General features: G+C 39.3%; 1 protein-coding gene across 12 annotated transcripts in view; it reads right to left on the bottom strand.

Annotated features, from left to right (window-relative positions):
- The window catches only part of UNC80 (unc-80 homolog, NALCN channel complex subunit), a 233,478-nt gene that overhangs the window by 194,847 nt on the left and 20,964 nt on the right, over positions 1-17,667 (bottom strand). For all 12 annotated transcript variants that reach the window (XM_030804163.1, XM_030804170.1, XM_030804171.1 and 9 more), the window contains exon 7: positions 15,164-15,303. In XM_030804163.1, the coding sequence (XP_030660023.1) occupies positions 15,164-15,303 (140 nt within the window). The remainder of the gene's footprint in view (positions 1-15,163; positions 15,304-17,667) is intronic.

Genomic DNA, 17,667 nt, shown 5'->3' with positions numbered 1-17,667 from the left:
ATTATAGCCAGCCTCCAACATAGCCCCCAGTGATCCCTGCCTCCTGCTATTCACATTCTAGTGTGGTCCCTTCCCACTCTGCACTAAAGTTAGTTGGTGTGATCCAAAGTATAGCAGAATTGATGGTATGTCATTTCAGAGATTAGGTTATAAAAGATTAGGTTATAGAAGATTAGGTTATAGAAGATTGGGTTATAGAAGATTAGATTATAAAAGCATCATTTTTGATGCTCCCTTTCTTTCTTGAATAATTTGTTTTGGGGAAACCAGCTTTTGTGTTATGAGCAGCCCTACGGAGAGACACAGATGGTGAGGAATTGTGTCCTCTGGCCAATGGCCATCTGAGTGAGCTTGAAAGCAGTCTCCAAACCAGTCAAGCCTTCAGATACCTGCAGGCCTGGCCAACAGCTTGAGAGACTCTGCGCCACAATCACTCAGCTAAATTGTTTCAGCATTCATGATCCTCAGAAACTATGCAAAAAAAAAAAAACGTCCTTTGTTTTAAACTGCTAGGATTTGGGATAATTTCTTATATAGAAATTGACAACTAATACAGATTTTGGAACCAAGATAAAACCCTAATTTTGAAATGGTTTCTTAACAAGAAGTAAGGGGTATACTACTGGGAACTGGAGAAGGAGAATCCTTGTTATGTAGTAACAGAAAGTTGCTTAGCTGTGATGTGAAAAGTTAAAAAATAAGTGCCTAACAAACTGGGTGATCTAACAAAGGAGACTTCCAAATAAAATGTTGAAGGTGCCTTCTAATTTCTTCTTGCTCTTATAGTAAGTTGAGGGAGAAAAGTTATGAACTAAAGGAAGAACTGTTAAAGAGTAATGAGCTGGAACTTGATTTTGAAAAATCTCAGCTACTCCAGATGGGAAATAATGCTAAAATTAAGAAATGGCTTCCAATAATACATCAAATACAAAGAACTTTTGGAAAAATGTGGTCTAAAGATGAAGCCAAGGGTGGGAGTTACACAGTCATTTGTTAAGACTTCAGAATGATCTCAGGCTATACCCAAGAATACCGTTCCATTAGATAAAAGGCCCTTTCGGAGCTTGCAGTGAGCCGAGATTGCGCCACCACACTCCAGCCTGGGCGACAGAGCGAGACTTCATCTCGAAAAAAAAAAAAAAACCCTCTAAATTAAACGTTGAGAGTGTGATTCAAATCCAAACATTTATAACTTCTTTTACATATATATATATATATATATATATATGTAAATATATATATATATATAGCTTCTAAGAAACTTAAGGGCACTTAAGTTTCTTAGAGGTTCAACAGAAGCACAAAATAGAAATAAGATTATCTCAGATGAGTAGGTTGCAAAAATTTTCTCCCATTCTGTAGGTTGCCTGTTCATTCTGATGATAGTTTCTTTTGCTGTGCAGAAGCTCTTTAGTTTAATGAGATCCCATTTGTCGATTTTGGCTTTTGTTGCCATTGCTTTTGGTGTTTTAGACATGAAGTCCTTGCCCACGCCTATGTCCTGAATGGTATTGCCTAGGTTTTCTTGTAGGATTTTAATGGTTTTAGGTCTAACATATAAGTCTTTAATCCATCTTGAATTAATTTTTGTATAAGGTGTAAGGAAGGGATCCAGTTGCAGCTTTCTACATATGGCTAGCCAGTTTTCCCAGCACCATTTATTAAATAGGGAATCCTTTCCCCATTTCTTATTTTTGTCAGGTTTGTCAAAGATCAGATAGTTGTAGCTATGCGGCATCATTTCTGAGGGCTCTGTTCTGTTCCATTGATCTATGTCTCTGTTGTGGTACCAGTACCATGCTGTTTTGGTTACTGTAGCCTTGTAGTATAGTTTAAAGTCAGGTAGCGTGATGCCTCCAGCTTTGTTCTTTTGGCTTAGGATTGACTTGGCGATGCGGGCTCTTTTTTGGTTCCATATGAACTTTAAAGTAGTTTTTTCCAATTCTGTGAAGAAAGTCATTGGTAGCTTGATGGGGATGGCATTGAATCTATAAATTACCTTGGGCAGTATGGCCATTTTCACGATATTGATTCTTCCAACCCATGAGCATGGAATGTTCTTCCATTTGTTTGTATCCTCTTTTATTTCATTGAGCAGTGGTTTGTAGTTCTCCTTGAAGAGGTCCTTCACATCCCTTGTAAGTTGGATTCCTAGGTATTTTATTCTCTTTGAAGCAATTGTGAATGGGAGTTCACTCATGATTTGGCTCTCTGTTTGTCTGTTATTGGTGTACAAGAATGCTTGTGATTTTTGTACATTAATTTTGTATCCTGAGACTTCGCTGAAGTTGCTAATCAGCTTAAGGAGATTTTGGGCTGAGACAATGGGGTTTTCTAGATATACAATCATGTCATCTGCAAACAGGGACAATTTGACTTCCTCTTTTCCTAATTGAATACCTTTTATTTCCTTCTCCTGCCTGATTGCTCTGGCCAGAACTTCCAGCACTATGTTGAACAGGAGCGGTGAGAGAGGGCATCCCTGTCTTGTGCCAGTTTTCAGAGGGAATGCTTCCAGTTTTTGCCCATTCAGTATGATATTGGCTGTGGGTTTGTCGTAGATAGCTCTTATTATTTTGAGATACGTCCCATCAATACCTAATTTATTGAGAGTTTTTAGCATGAAGGGTTGTTGAATTTTGTCAAAGGCCTTTTCTGCATCTATTGAGATAATCATGTGGTTTTTGTCTTTGGTTCTGTTTATATGTTGGATTACATTTATTGATTTGCGTATGTTGAACCAGCCTTGCATCCCAGGGATGAAGCCCACTTGATCATGGTGGATAAGCTTTTTGATGTGCTGCTGGATTCGGTTTGCCAGTATTTTATTGAGGATTTTTGCATCAATGTTCATCAAGGATATTGGTCTGAAATTCTCTTTTTTGGTTATGTCTCTGCCAGGTTTTGGTATCAGGACGATGCTGGCTTCATAAAATGTGTTAGGGAGGATTCCCTCTTTTTCTATCGATTGGAATAGTTTCAGAAGGAATGGTACCAGTTCCTCCTTGTACCTCTGGTAGAATTCAGCTGTGAATCCATCAGGTCCTGGACTCTTTTTGGTTGGTAAGCTATTGATTATTGCCACAATTTCAGAGCCTGTTATTGGTCTATTCAGAGATTCAACTTCTTCCTGGTTTAGTCTTGGGAGGGTGTATTTGTTGAGGAATTTATCCATTTCTTCTAGATTTTCTCGTTTATTTGCATAGAGGTGTTTGTAGTATTCTCTGATGGTAGATTGTATTTCTATGGGATCGGTGGTGATATCCCCTTTTTCGTTTTTTATTGCATCTATTTGATTCTTCTCTCTACTCATCTGACAAAGGGCTAATATCCAGAATCTATAACGAACTCAAACAAATTTTCAAGAAAAAAACAAACAACCCCATCAAAAAGTGGGCAGAGGACATGAACAGACACTTCTCAAAAGAAGACATTTATGCAGCCAGAAAACACATGAAGAAATGCTCATCATCACTGGCCATCAGAGAAATGCAAATCAAAACCACAGTGAGATACCATCTCACACCAGTTAGAATGGCCATCATTAAAAAATCAGGAAACAACAGGTGCTGGAGAGGATGTGGAGAAATAGGAACACTTTTACACTGTTGGTGGGATTGTAAACTAGTTCAACCATTGTGGAAGTCAGTGTGGCGATTCCTCAGGGATCTCGAACTAGAAATACCATTTGACCCAGCCATCCCATTACTGGGTATATACCCAAAGGACTATAAATCATGCTGCTATAAAGACACATGCACACGTATGTTTATTGCGGCACTATTCACAATAGCAAAGAGTTGGAACCAACCCAAATGTCCAACAACGATAGACTGGATTAAGAAAATGTGGCACATATACACCATGGAATACTATGCAGCCATAAAAAATGATGAGTTCGTGTCCTTTGTAGGGACATGGATGAAACTGGAAAACATCATTCTCAGTAAACTATCGCAAGGACAAAAAACCAAACACCGCATGTTCTCACTCATAGGTGGGAATTGAACAATGAGAACTCATGGACACAGGAAGGGGAACATCACACTCCGGGGACTGTTGTGGGGTGGGGGGAGGGGGGAGGGACAGCATTAGGAGATACACCTAATGCTAAATGACGAGTTAATGGGTGCAGGAAATCAACATGGCACATGGATACATATGTAACAAACCTGCACATTGTGCACATGTACCCTAAAACCCTAAAGTATAATAAAAAAAAAAAAAAAAAAAAAAAAAAAAAAAAAAAAAAAAAAAAAGAAATAAGATTATCTCAAAGAGATTTGTAGATGTGGATTTTTTCCATTCTAGTGGACCCTAAAAAGGTTCACAGTGAACCCACAAAGTTTTAAAAGTAATTATATCAGCAAAAACACTTCCAGAGACAGTACAAGAGGAAAAAAGAGGCTATTAGACTCCCAAAACGTTACTGGCAGGAAGCAAGCTGAGGAAACTATTCAGCTGTAAACACATGCTATCTCTTTTGAAAAACGAAAGCTGATTTGGAGGATAGAATTAATAGCCCAGAGGGTGGAGCCAAGAACCATGAACAAGAATAGCACTGAGTTTTAATCAAGGACCTTCCAACATTTTTCCACCTTAATTTCAAAACTAATAAGGACCGGTGCCTCTCATTTTCTCTCTTTGATTATACATGTCCAGAGCAGGTATCCTATGCCTAGTTTACCATTGTATGTTGGGCGTGTTTGGTGCAGATAACCATATCTTTTTAGTCCACAGGTATTTTAAATCACTTTGGTAACATCTCATAGGTAATAGATGAGTAGGAAGTAATGATTAATGTAGAAATACTTGTTTGGAAGCAGTTGCAGAAATCCAAATAAAGGCTGGGTATGGCAGCTCACACCTGTAATCCCAGCACTGTGAAAGGCTGAGGCAGGAGGATCACTTGAGGCCAGGAGTTCAAGACCAGCCTGGGCAACATAACAAGACCATGTCTCTACAAAAAAATGTTTTTAAAAATAGTGGGACTTGGTGGTGCACACTGTATTCTTATCTACTTGGGAGGCTGTGGCAGAAGAATTGTTTAAGCCTAGGAGTCTGAGGTTACAGAGAGCTGTGATCATGCCACTGCACTCCAGTCTGAGTGATAGAGTGAGACCCTGTCTCTAAAAAATTAAATTAAAAAAAGAAATCCAAGTAAGAAATGATAAGGATATGAACCAAGCCAGTGACTATGAGGTTGGAGAAAAAAGATTTGACAGACATTAAGAAGGCAGAATGTAAAGGACTTGGTGTAGAGTGAACCTCATATTTTTGACTAGAATATCTAGGCCAATAATGGTGGCATATACTGACATAGAAATAAATGAATATATGAATATTTAAATAATACAATAAATGTAGAGACTCTAGTACAATTTTGTACACATAAATATCCAAAAAGGTAGTTCTTATTGTTATTCTCTTAGTCTGTGTCCTAAGTAACTACCTTTCCCCAAATCTGATTTAATTCTGTCATTGATAACTTTGTTGTCATCAAATAAAATGAAACCCTTGTGGAGGTGCTGGTGGTCATAATGGTTACTTTTGAATCAGTGGAAGGCTAATATAGGAAGAGTTTGTACATCTTCAAAAGAACTGTGTAGCCAGATTTTAGGAGAAACACTCTTGATTCCCATCTGATGGTGTTCACACCCTTTATCATCTTCTCTTGAGTGCAGGCAGGAACTGTGATTTATTTATGACCAATAAAATATGGAAAAGGTAAAGGGATGTCACTCCCATAATTAGGTTACCTTATATGACAAAGGTAATGAGACATCACTCCTGTGGTTATGTCACATTATAAACACTGTATTAGCAGACTGGAATTAGAGAGGATTTCTCTCCCTTGCTGGTTTTGAACAAATCACCTGCCATATTTTGAGGTAGCTTATGAAGAGGGCCATGTGGAAAATAACTGTGGGCAGGCTTCAGAAACTAAGACCAGTCACCAGCCAATATCCAGCAAGAAAACAAGGACCTTAGTCCTAGAACTGCAAGGAAATGAATTCTGTCAACAACCTGAGAGAAACTGTAACTGGATTATTTCCCCAGTTAAGCCTGTGAGGCAACTGCAGTCCATGCCAACACCTAGATTTCAGCTTGGTAAGACCCTGAAGCAGAGAATCCAACTAAGTTATGCCTGGGTTTTCCCCTACAATAGAAAGATAATAAATGTGTGTCACAGAGCAGTTAAAAAAAATGCAAGAACCATAGACAGAAACTACAGAAATGCAAATTTTGATCATGTACAAGAAGGACATTCCACTAAACAGAGCTACCTAAAACTAAAACAAGCTTCATGAGGGAGCACTAAATTGATCATTGCTTAAAGTTGTTAGTACATCAGCTAAGTTATAGGAGATGGGATTGATTATCCTCACAGAGTTCCTTCCATATTACTTTTAAAATTTTTAACTATCAAATTTTTGTTTTAAATTGATGGATAATATATATTTATGAAGTACAATGTGATGTTTTAATATATGTTTATATTATGGCATGATTAACTCTAAGTTACAGATTCATCATCATCTCACATACTTTTTTGTGGTAAAAATATTTAAAACCTGCTCTTTTAGTAATTTTGAAATAAACAATGCTTGATTGTTTATTATAGTCACCACTCTGTGCAATAGATCACTAAAGCTCCTTCCTCTCATCTAACTGAAATTTTATACCCTTTGATCAACATCTCCCTTTCCCCATCCATCCCCCTCTCCCAGCTTCTGATAACTACCATTCTACTCTACTTCTATAAGTTCAACACTTTTTAAGATTCCATCTATATTATATAATTTTAAATGCTTATCGCCATCGACCTGGGACAGTAAATCAGTGGATAAATACAAACAACCCTGTTTACACAACCAAAGTTGCTATCAAAATTTCATATTCTCTACCAGCAGAAGATTATTCAACTGGGCCACTTGCTTTTAAAGTCCAAAGAAAGACACAAAGACATATACATTATTTACATATTATTTTTTTAAAGCGCAAGATAGTAGTATTTTGCTTAAAAAATTGTATTCATATGACTGTGCTTTAAACAATTCTAAGAAATCTTTCAAAAACAATGCACCCATGTAGCCTAATTCTAACCAGTTGGAGGTAGATCATTTAAAAATTATCAAATGAAAAGGTAAGTCAGATAAAAAGCAAAAAAAAAAAAAAAAAAAAAAAAAAAGCAGGGGTTGGCCCGGCACGGTAGATCACACCTGTAATCCCAGCACTTTGGGAGGCCGAGGTGGGTGAATCACAAGGTCTGGAGTTCAAGACCAGCCTGGCCAACATGGTGAAACTCCGTCTCTACTAAAAATACAAAAATTAGTCGGGCGTGGTGGCAGGCACCTGTAATCCCAGCTACTCGGGAGGCTGAGGCAGGATAATTGCTTGAATCCAAGAGGTAGAGATTGCAGTGAGCCGAGATTGTGCCACTGCACTTCAGCCTGGACAACAGAGAAAGATTCCGTCAAAAACCAAGAAAAATAAAAAGCAGGGGTTGCAATCCTAGTCTCTGATAAAACAGACTTTAAACCAACAAAGATCAAAAACGGCAAAGAAGGGCATTACATAATGGTAAAGGGAACAATTCAATAGGAAGAGCTATTTTAAATACATATGCACCCAATACAGGAACACCCAGATTCAAAAAACAAGTTCTTAGAGACCTACAAAGAGACTTAGACTCCCGAACGGTAATAGTGGGAGACTTTAACACCCCAATGTCAGTATTAGACAGATCAATGAGACAGAAAATTAACAAGGATATTCAGGGCTTGAACTATGCTCTAGATGAAGTGGACTTAGTAGACATTTACAGAACCCTCTACCCCAAATCAACAGAATATTCATTCTTCTCAGTGCCACATGGCACTTATTCTAAAATCGACTACATAATTGGAAGTAGAACACTCCTCAGCAAATGCAATAGAACTGAAATCATAACAAACAGTCTCACAGACCACAGTGTAATCAAATTAGAAATCGGGATTAAGAAACTCACTCAAAACCACATGAGTTCATGAAAATTGAACAACTTGCTCCTGAATGACTGCTGGGTAAATAATGAAATTAAGGCAGAAATCAAGTTCTTTGAAACCAATGAGAACAAAGAGACAACGTACCAGAATCTCTGGGACACAGCTAAAGCAGTGTTAAGAGGGAAATTTATAGCACTAAATGTCCATATCAGAAAGCTAAAAAGATCTCAAATCGACATGCTAACATCACAATTAAAAGAGCTAGAAATGCAAGAACAAACTAATCCAAAAGCTTGCAGAAGACAAGAAATAACTAAGATCAGGGAAGAATTGAAGGAGATAGGGACATGAAAAACCCTCCAAAAAATCAACAAATCCAAGAGCTGTTTTTTTTTTTTTAAATAACAAAACAAATAGACCACTAGCTAGACTAATAAAGAAGAAGAGAGAGAAGAATCAAATAGACACAGTAAAAAATGATAAAGGGGATATCACCAATGACCCCACAGAAATGCAAACTACCATCAGAGAATACTATAAACACCTCTATGCAAATAAATTAGAAAATCTAGAAGAAAGGGATAAATTCCTGGATGCATACACCCTCCCAAGACTAAACCAGGAAGAAGTTGAATCCCCGAATAGCCCAATAACAAGCTCTGAAATTGAGGCAGTAATTAATAGCCTACCAACCAAAAAAAGCCCAGGACCAGATGGATTCACAGCTGAATTCTGCCAGAAATACAAAGAAGAGCTGGTACCATTCCTTCTGAAACTATTCCAAACGATTAAAAAGGAGGGATTCCTCCCTAACTCATTTATGAAGCCAGCATCATCCTGATACCAATACCAGGAAGAGACACAACAAAAAAAATTTCAGGCTAATATCTCTGATGAACATTGATGCAAAAATCCTCAATAAAATACTGGCAAACCAAATGCAGCAGCACATCAAAAAAGATATCCACCATGACCAAGTTGGCTTCATCACTGGGAAGCAAGGCTGGTTCAATGTATGCGAATCAATAAACATAATTCATCACATAAACAGAACTAAAGACAAAAAGCACATGATTATCTCAATAGACACAGAAAAGACCTTTGATAAAACCCAACATCCCTTCATGTTAAAAATTCTCAATACCTAGGTACTGATGGAACATATCTCAGAATAATAAGAGCTGTTTATGACAAACCATAGCCAATATCTTATTGAATGGGCAAATGCTGGAAGCATTCCCTTTGAAAACTGGTACAAGATAAGGATGCCCTCTCTCACCACTCCTATTTAACATAGTATTGGATAGTATTGGAAGTTATGGCCAGGGCAATAAGGCAAGAGAAAGAAATAAAGGGTATTAAAATAGGAAGAGAGGAAGTCAAGTTGTCTCAAGTGTCCAGAAAACATGATTTTTATGTAGAAAACCCCATCATCTCAGCCCAAAAACTTCTTGAACTGCTAAGCAACTTCAGCAGTCTCAGTATACAAAATCAATGTGCAAAAATCACAAGCATTCCTTTACACCAACAATAGGCAAGCAGCGAGCCAAATGATGAACAAACTCCCATTCACAATTGCTACAAAGATAATAAAATACCTAGAAATACAGCTAACAAGGGATGTGAAGGACCTTTTCTAGGAGAACTACAAACCACTGCTCAGGGAAATAAGAGAGGACACAAACAAATGGAAAAACATTCCATCTTCCTGAACAGGAAGAATCAATATTGTGAAAATGGCCACACTGCCCAAAGTAATTTATAGATAAATGCTATTCCCATCAAACTACCATTGACGTTCTTCACAGAGAAAAAAACCTCATTTTATTTTTTTAAAAATAAAATAATGAATTTAAAATAAATTAAATTTAAAATTTATTTTAAATTGTATATGGTATCAAAGAAGTATCAAAGGAGACCAGTAGGCTGGGCACGGTGGCTCACGCCTGTAATCCCAACACTTTGGGAGGCCGAGGTGGGCGGATCACAAGGTCAGGAGATCAAGACCATCCTGGCTAACACAGTGAAACCCTGTCTCTACTAAAAAAAAAAAACAAACAAAAAATTAGCCAGGCGTGGTGGCTGGTGCCTGTAGTCCCAGCTACTCAGGAGGCTAAGGCAGGAGAATGGCGTGAACCTGGGAGACAGAGCTTGCAGTGAGCCAAGATCATGCCACTGCACTCCAGCCTGGGCGACAGAGCAAGACTCCATCTCAAAAAAATAATAATAATAAAAATGAATAAATAAAAAATAAAAAAAGGAGACCCGTATAGCCAAGACAATCTTATGCAAAAACAACAAAGCTGGAGGCATCATGCTATCTGACTTCAAACAAGGCTACAGTAACCAAAACATCATGGTATTGGTACCAAAACAGACATATAGAGCAATGAAACAGAACAGAGACCTCAGAAATAACATCACACATCTACAACCATCTGATCTTTGACAAACCTGATAAAAACAAGCAATGGGGAAAGGATCTCCTATTCAGTAAATGGTGCTGGCAAAACTGGCTAGCCATATGTAGGAAACTGAAACTAGACTCCTTTCTTATACCTTATACAAAAATTAACTCAAGATGGATTAAAGACTTAAATGTAAAACCCAAAACCAGAAAAACCCTAGAAGAAAACCTAGGCAGTAGCATTCAGGACACATGCATGGGCAAAGGCTTCATGACTAAAATGCAAAAAGCAATTGCAGCAGAAGCCAAAATTGACAAATGGGATTTAATTAAACTAAAGGGCTTCTGCATAGCAAAAGAAACTATCATCAGAGTGAACAGGCAGCCTACAGAATGGGAGACAATTTTTCCAATCTACCCATCTGACAAAAGTCTAATATCCAGAATTTACAAGGAAGTTAAACATATTTACAAGAAGAAAAACAGACAAGTCCATCAAAAAGTGGGCAAAGGATATGAACAGACATTTCTCAAAAGAAGACATGTACACAGCTGACAAACATATGAAAAAAAAGCTCAACATCACTAATCATCAGAGAAATGCAAATCAAAACCACAATGAGAACAATGAGATACCATGTCATGCCAGTCAGAATGGCGATTTTCTTTTTTTTTTTTCTTTTTTTTTTGAGATGGAGTCTCTCTCTGTCGCCCAGGCTGGAGTGCAGTGGCGCAATCTTGGCTCACTGCAAGCTCCGCCTCCTGGGTTCACACAGAATGGCGATTTTCAAAAAATCAGGAAACAATAGATGCTGGTGAGGCTGTGGAGAAATAGGAATGCTTTTACACTGTTGGTGGGAATGTAAATTAGTTCAACCATTGTGGAAGATAGCATGGCGATTCCTCAAAGATCTAGAACCAGAAATACCATTTGACGAAGCAATCCTATTACTGGGTATATACCCAGAGGAAGATAAAGACACATGCACACATATGTTTATTGCAGCACTATTTACAATAGCAAAGACACGGAACCAACCCAAACACCCATCAATGATAGATTGGATAAAGAAAATATGGTACATATATACCATGGAATACTATGCAACCATAAAAAGGAAAGAGATCATGTGCTTTGCAGGGACATGCATGAAGCTGGAAGCCATCATCCTCAGCAAACTAACACAGGAACAGAAAACCAAACACCACATGTTCTCACTCATAAGTGGGAGGTGAACATTGAGAACACATGGACACAGAGGAGGACTAACACACACTAGGGCCTGTGGTGGGGTTGGGGGTGAGGTGGGGGAACTTAGGGGACAGGTCAGTAGGTGCAGCAAACCATCATGGCACTCATATACCTATGTAACAAACCTGCATGTTCTGCACGTGTATCATTTTTTTGTTTATTTGTTTTTTCAGAAGAAATAAAGGAAAAAAAAGAATATTGTTTAACAATAGAAAGGAATGAATTACTAATACATGCTATAATGTGGATAAATCTCAAAAACATTATGCTAAGTGAAAGAAGCCAGATTCAAAAGGCCACAGACTGTATGAATCCATTTATATGAAATGTCTAGAAATGCAACCCAATGGAAATAAAAAGTATATTAGTGGTTATCTGGGGCTGGGTGTGGGAATGGGAGTGACACAAGGGATGGGCACAAGGGACATTTTTGGATGATGAAAATGTTCTTAAATTGGATTGTAGTGGTAGTTGCACAATTCTGTAAATTTACTAAAAGTCATTAAACTGTGTATTAGTTTGTTTTCACGCCGTTGATAAAGAAATACCTGAAACTGGGAATATAAACAGGTTTAATTGGACTTACAGTTCCACATGGCTGGGGAGGCCTCAGAATCATGGCAGGATGTGGAAGGCACTTCTTACATGGTGGCAGCATGAGAAAAATGAAGCAGCAGCAAAAGAAGAAAACCCTAATAAACCTATCAGATCTCGTGAGACTTATTCACTGAGACTTATCATGAGAATAGTACAGGAAAGACTGACCCCCATGATTTGATAATCTCCCCATGGGTCCCTCCCACAACACATGAGAATTCTTGGAGATACCATTCAAGCTGAGATTTAGTGGGGACACAGCCAAACAATATCATTCTACCCCTGGCGCCTCCAAGTCTCATATCCTCTCACATTTCAAAACCAACCATGCCTTCCCAATAGTCTCCCAGAGTCTTAACTCATTTCAGCATTAACCCAAAAGTCCACAGTCCAAAGTCTCATCTGAGACAAGGCAAGTCCCTTCGCTTATGAGCCTGTAAAATCAAAAGCAAGTTAGTTACTTCCTAGATACAATGGGGGTATGGGTATTGGGTAAACACAGCCGTTTCAAATGGGAGACATTGGCCAAAACAAAGGGGCTAAAGGGGGCATGCAAGTCCAAAGTCCAGCGGGACAGTCAAACTTTAAAGCTCCAAAATGATCTCCTTTAACTCCAGGCCTCACATCCAGGTTATGCTGATGCAAGAAGTGGGTTCCCATGGTCTTGGGCAGCTCCGCCCCTGTGGCTTTGGAGGGTACAGCCTCCCTCTCGGCTGCTTTCACAGGCTGGTGTTGAGTGTCTGCAGCTTTTCCAGGTGCATGATCCAAGCCGTCAGTGGAACTACCATTCTGGGGTCTGGAGGACAGTGGCCCTCTTCTCACAGCTCCACCTGGCAGCACTCCATTAGGGGCTCTGTGTGGGGCCTCTAACCCCACATTTCCCTTCCACACTGCCCTAGCAGAGGTTCTCCATGAGGGCCCTGCACCTGCAGCAAACTTTTGCCTGGGCATCCAGGAGCTTCCATATATCTTCCGAAATATAGGCGGAGGTTCCCTAACATCAATTCTTGACTTCTGTGCACCTGCAGGCTCAACACCACATGGAAGCTGCTGAGACTTGGGGCTTCCGCCCTCTGAAGTCACATCCTGAGCTGTACATTGGCCCCTTTCAGCCACAGCTGGAGCAGCTGGGACCCACGGCACCAAGTCCCTCGGCTGCACACAGCATGAGGACCCTGGGCCCAGCTCACAAAACTGCTTTTTCCTCCTGGGCCTCTGGGCCTTTGATGGGAGGGGCTGCTGTGAAGGTCTCTGACATGGCTTGGAGACATTTTCCCCACGGTCCTGGGGATTAACATTAGGCTCCTTGCTCCTTACTTATGCAAATTTCTGCAGTTGGCCTGAATTTCTCCCCAGAAAATGGGTTTTTCTTTTCTGTTGCATAGTCAGGCTGCAAATTTTCTGAACTTTTATGCTCTGTTTCCCTTTTAAAACTGAATGCCTTTAACAGTACCCAAATCACCTCTTGAATGCTTTGCTGCTTAGAAATTTCTTCCACCAGGTAACCTAAATCATCTCTCTCAAAAGTTCAAAGTTCCACAAATCTCTAGGACAGGGGCAAAATGCCACCAGCCTCTTTGCTAAAACATAACAAGAGTCACCTTTGCTCCAGTTCCCTACAAGTTCCTCACCTCCATCTGAGACCACTTCAGCCTGGTTTTATTATCTATGTCGCTATCAGCATTTTGGGCAAAGCCATTCAACAAGTCTCTAGGTAAAGTTCCAAACTTTCCCACATTTCCCTGTCTTCTTCTGAGCTCTTCAAACTGTTCCAATCTCTGCCTGTTACCCAGTTCCAAAGTTGCTTCCACACTTCTGGGTATCTTTTCAGCAATGCCCCACTCTACTGGTACCAATTTACTATATTAGTTACTTTTCATGCTGCTGATAAATACCCCAAACTGGGAACATAAGTTTAATTGGAGTTACAGTTCCACATGGCTGGGAAGGCTTCAGAATCATGGTGGGAGGTGAAAGGCACTTCTTACATGGTGGTGGCAAGAGAAAAGTGAAGAAGGGGCAAAAGTGGAAACCCTGATAAACCCATCAGATCTCATGAGATTTACTCACTATCTTGAGAACAGCATGGGAAAGACCGGCCCCCATGATTCAGTTACCTACCCCTGGGTCCCTCCCACAACACGCAGGAATTCTGGGAGATACAATTCAAGTTGAGATTTAGTGGGGCACAGCCAAACCATATCAAACTGTAAACTTAAAATAGGTTAATTTTATAGTATATAAGTTACACCTCAATAAAACTAGTCTTAAAAATGTTCCCTTTAAAAATACTATGTATTACTAGGCTATAATTTTATTTGAAAGTAGGGATATACAAATGGTATCAGGAGCTCTTGCCCCGTAGGTGGAGTGTCAAACCTCATGACTCCAGGTGTCCACAATTTCAACAGGGAATAAGAAGAAATAGACTATTTCTTGTTTCTGGGGAAGGTGTTTGTAAGCAAATTCACTATGTACACCAAATAACAAGGGTAGAGTTAGAATATTTACAAAGAATAGACTTTTAAATTCCTATGTAATTTAGAAGCACTAATTTTAATACAAGGATCTAGTGGTATAAAATATCCTTATATATTAAAATAGATCCTTTAACATCTCTGCAACATAATCTTCTGATAGCATCATTTGAGTTCTGAACTTAAACATCTTAAGTAACACCTAATTCAGACATCTCTTTAAATCAGAAGCATCTTTCCACTTTCGCCCTAGTTTGTTTAAAGGAGAGTCATTCATAGCATATTTCTACAATTATTAATTATACTTTGACCAAGAAAAATGTATACATATATTATCCAAATACATATTTTAAGGAACAGAGGCTATCAAAGTAGTTAAAAATGCATATTTGAATTTTGGTGACCAGTGACACATTTTGTCCCTAACATTGCAATCAGGTACCTGGAATGTGATGGGCCTCTTTCCTGGGAAGTTTGGGAGGACAGACTTCCATCAAAGGAGTTTCCTCGGTGACAGCCTGAAATGGTGGCCTTGGGTGAGATGGAATCAGACTGGAATGTTTCACAAACCACCTGGAGTCCCTTTTGGAGGTAGAGATAGCAGATTAGGTTTTGTTTTTTGTTTTCTCCTGTAGCTATATCATCTAGAATTAGCTACCATATTAAAACATGGTTCCATATATGGGTTTTTTTTCACTATAGTTAATTATGATATTATGGGCCAAGGAATTTTAACTTCATCTCAGAAAGAATAGAAACAGACTTCTAGGGATCACCTGTGTCATTTCAAGCATCAGGCAAAGTAATTTCATATATTTTATTTCATTTTATTCTTAATTTCTTTTTCATCTCCATACCCAGTATCTACAGGAGAGTTACACATCAAGAATTCATTATACCGAGGTGAACTGAATAGAAGCATGAGGTAAAATAGAAGCACCAGGTTAGTAGGAGCTAATCAAAGTGAAGCCAGAACATGAGAACAAAAGTGCAAGGTTAACTTTTTCTTCATTCATCAATGCAGAGATGCAATACACTTTTCTAATCGGACACAATGACCTTTATTCTGATTTATAAGTACACATTCAGCAGTTCTGTTACCAGGTAGCTTATTTTAATTACATTTAGCTGATAAATGTAATTCTGCCCAGGTAATGTGAGATATTTTTCCATAGGCATTATAGGTGAAATTCTTTACTAAAGTATAAAGACTCTCAACAATCTATCTGGAAGGTTAGCCCTTACAATTTTAATTTTTACACACAAAATAAGGCATTATTCAATCATGATGGACAGAGAGATAAATACAGTTAGAAATTTCATGAATTAAGTCTTCTGAAGTTGACCATAAAATTCTTTAGCATAAGCCTACTATCTGTGCCTCATGTTAGGTGATTTGAGAGATTTAAAAAATTAGATGAATCTGACCCTTAAACTCATGAGCTTACAGTTATGTCTGAAGACAGGTAAGTATAGGTCAGAGAAGCATAATGCAAGCCACAAACAGCCACATATCTGATTTTAAATTTTGTAGAGGCCACATTAAAAACAGTGAAAAGGAACAGGTGAAATTGTTTATAATAATATATTCTTTTTAACCCCTAATTATCATTTCAACATAGAATCAATATAAAAAGTATTAAGATGGGACCGGGCGTGATGGCTCATGCCTGTAATCCTAGCACTCTGGGAGGCAGAGGCAGGCGGATCACGAGGTCAGGAGATTGAGACCATCCTGGCTAACATGGTGAAACCCCGTCTCTACTTAAAACACAAAAAATGAGCCGGGCGCGGTGGTGGGCGCCTGTAGTCCCAGCTACTCAGGAGGCTGAAGCAGGAGAATGGCGTGAACCCGGGAGGCGGAGCTTGCAGTGAGCCAAGATTGCACCACTGCACTCCAGCCTGGGCGACAGAGCAACACTCCGTCTCAACAACAAAACAAAACAAAAAAAAGTATTAAGATGTTTATTTTTTTTTCTTTCTTTCTTTTAAGACAGGGTCTCGCTTACCCAATCTGGAGTGCAGTGGTGTGATCTTGACTCACTGCAGCCTCCATGTCCCAGGTTCGGGTGATCCTCTCCACTTAGCCTCCCAAATAGCTGGGACTAAAGGCATGTGCCACTATGTCCTGCTCATTTTTCTATTTTTAGTAGGAGCAGAGTTTTCCCATATTGCCCAGGCTGGTCTCAAACTCCTGGGCCCAAGTGATCTGCCTGCCTAAGCCTCCTAAAGTGCTGGAATTACAGGTATGAGCCACTGTGCCAAGTCTACATTCTATTTTATACTACATTTTCAAAATCTGATGTACATTTTACACTGTCAATTCAGACTAGCTGTATTTCAATTGTTCAATAGCCACATGGGCCTAGACGCTATCGTATTGGACAGTGCAGGCTTAGACTAATTAGACAAGAGTTTAGGGGGAATTGGGAATTGAGATCTCTTTTTTTTTTTGAGACGAAGTCTTGCTCTGTCACCCAGGCTGGAGTGCAGTGGCGTGATCTCAGCTCACTGCAAGCTCCACCTCCTGGGCTCACGCCATTCCCCTGCCTCAGCCTCCCGAGTAGCTGGGATACAGGCGCCTACCAGCACACCTGGCTAATCTTTTTGTATTTTTAGTAGAGACAGGGTTTCACCATGTTAGCCAGGATGGTCTCGATCTCCTGACCTCGTGATTTGCCTGCCTCGGCCTGAATTGAGATCTTAATTGGTCCTTAAAAGGATAAAATTTAGACGAAGGAAAGAGAAGATTCCAGTTAGAGGAAACAATCTGAGCAAGGATTTGGAGGCTAAAATGAGCAGGCACTGTAAGTTAGAGACAATAGATAACTGACTGAAGGGATAATCAGAGACAGGGTCACTTAACAAAGGTGGTGCCAAGTGGTGGGAGGCACAAAAAAAAAAAACAGGGAGAGGAATTTGATCTTGCAGTGACAGTCAATAGGA

This window comes from Nomascus leucogenys, chromosome 22a (genome assembly GCF_006542625.1).
Source record: "Nomascus leucogenys isolate Asia chromosome 22a, Asia_NLE_v1, whole genome shotgun sequence".
Classification (NCBI taxonomy): Eukaryota; Metazoa; Chordata; class Mammalia; order Primates; family Hylobatidae; genus Nomascus; species Nomascus leucogenys.
Note: the sequence above shows the minus strand (reverse complement) of the source record. Positions and strands in the feature narration are given on the sequence as shown.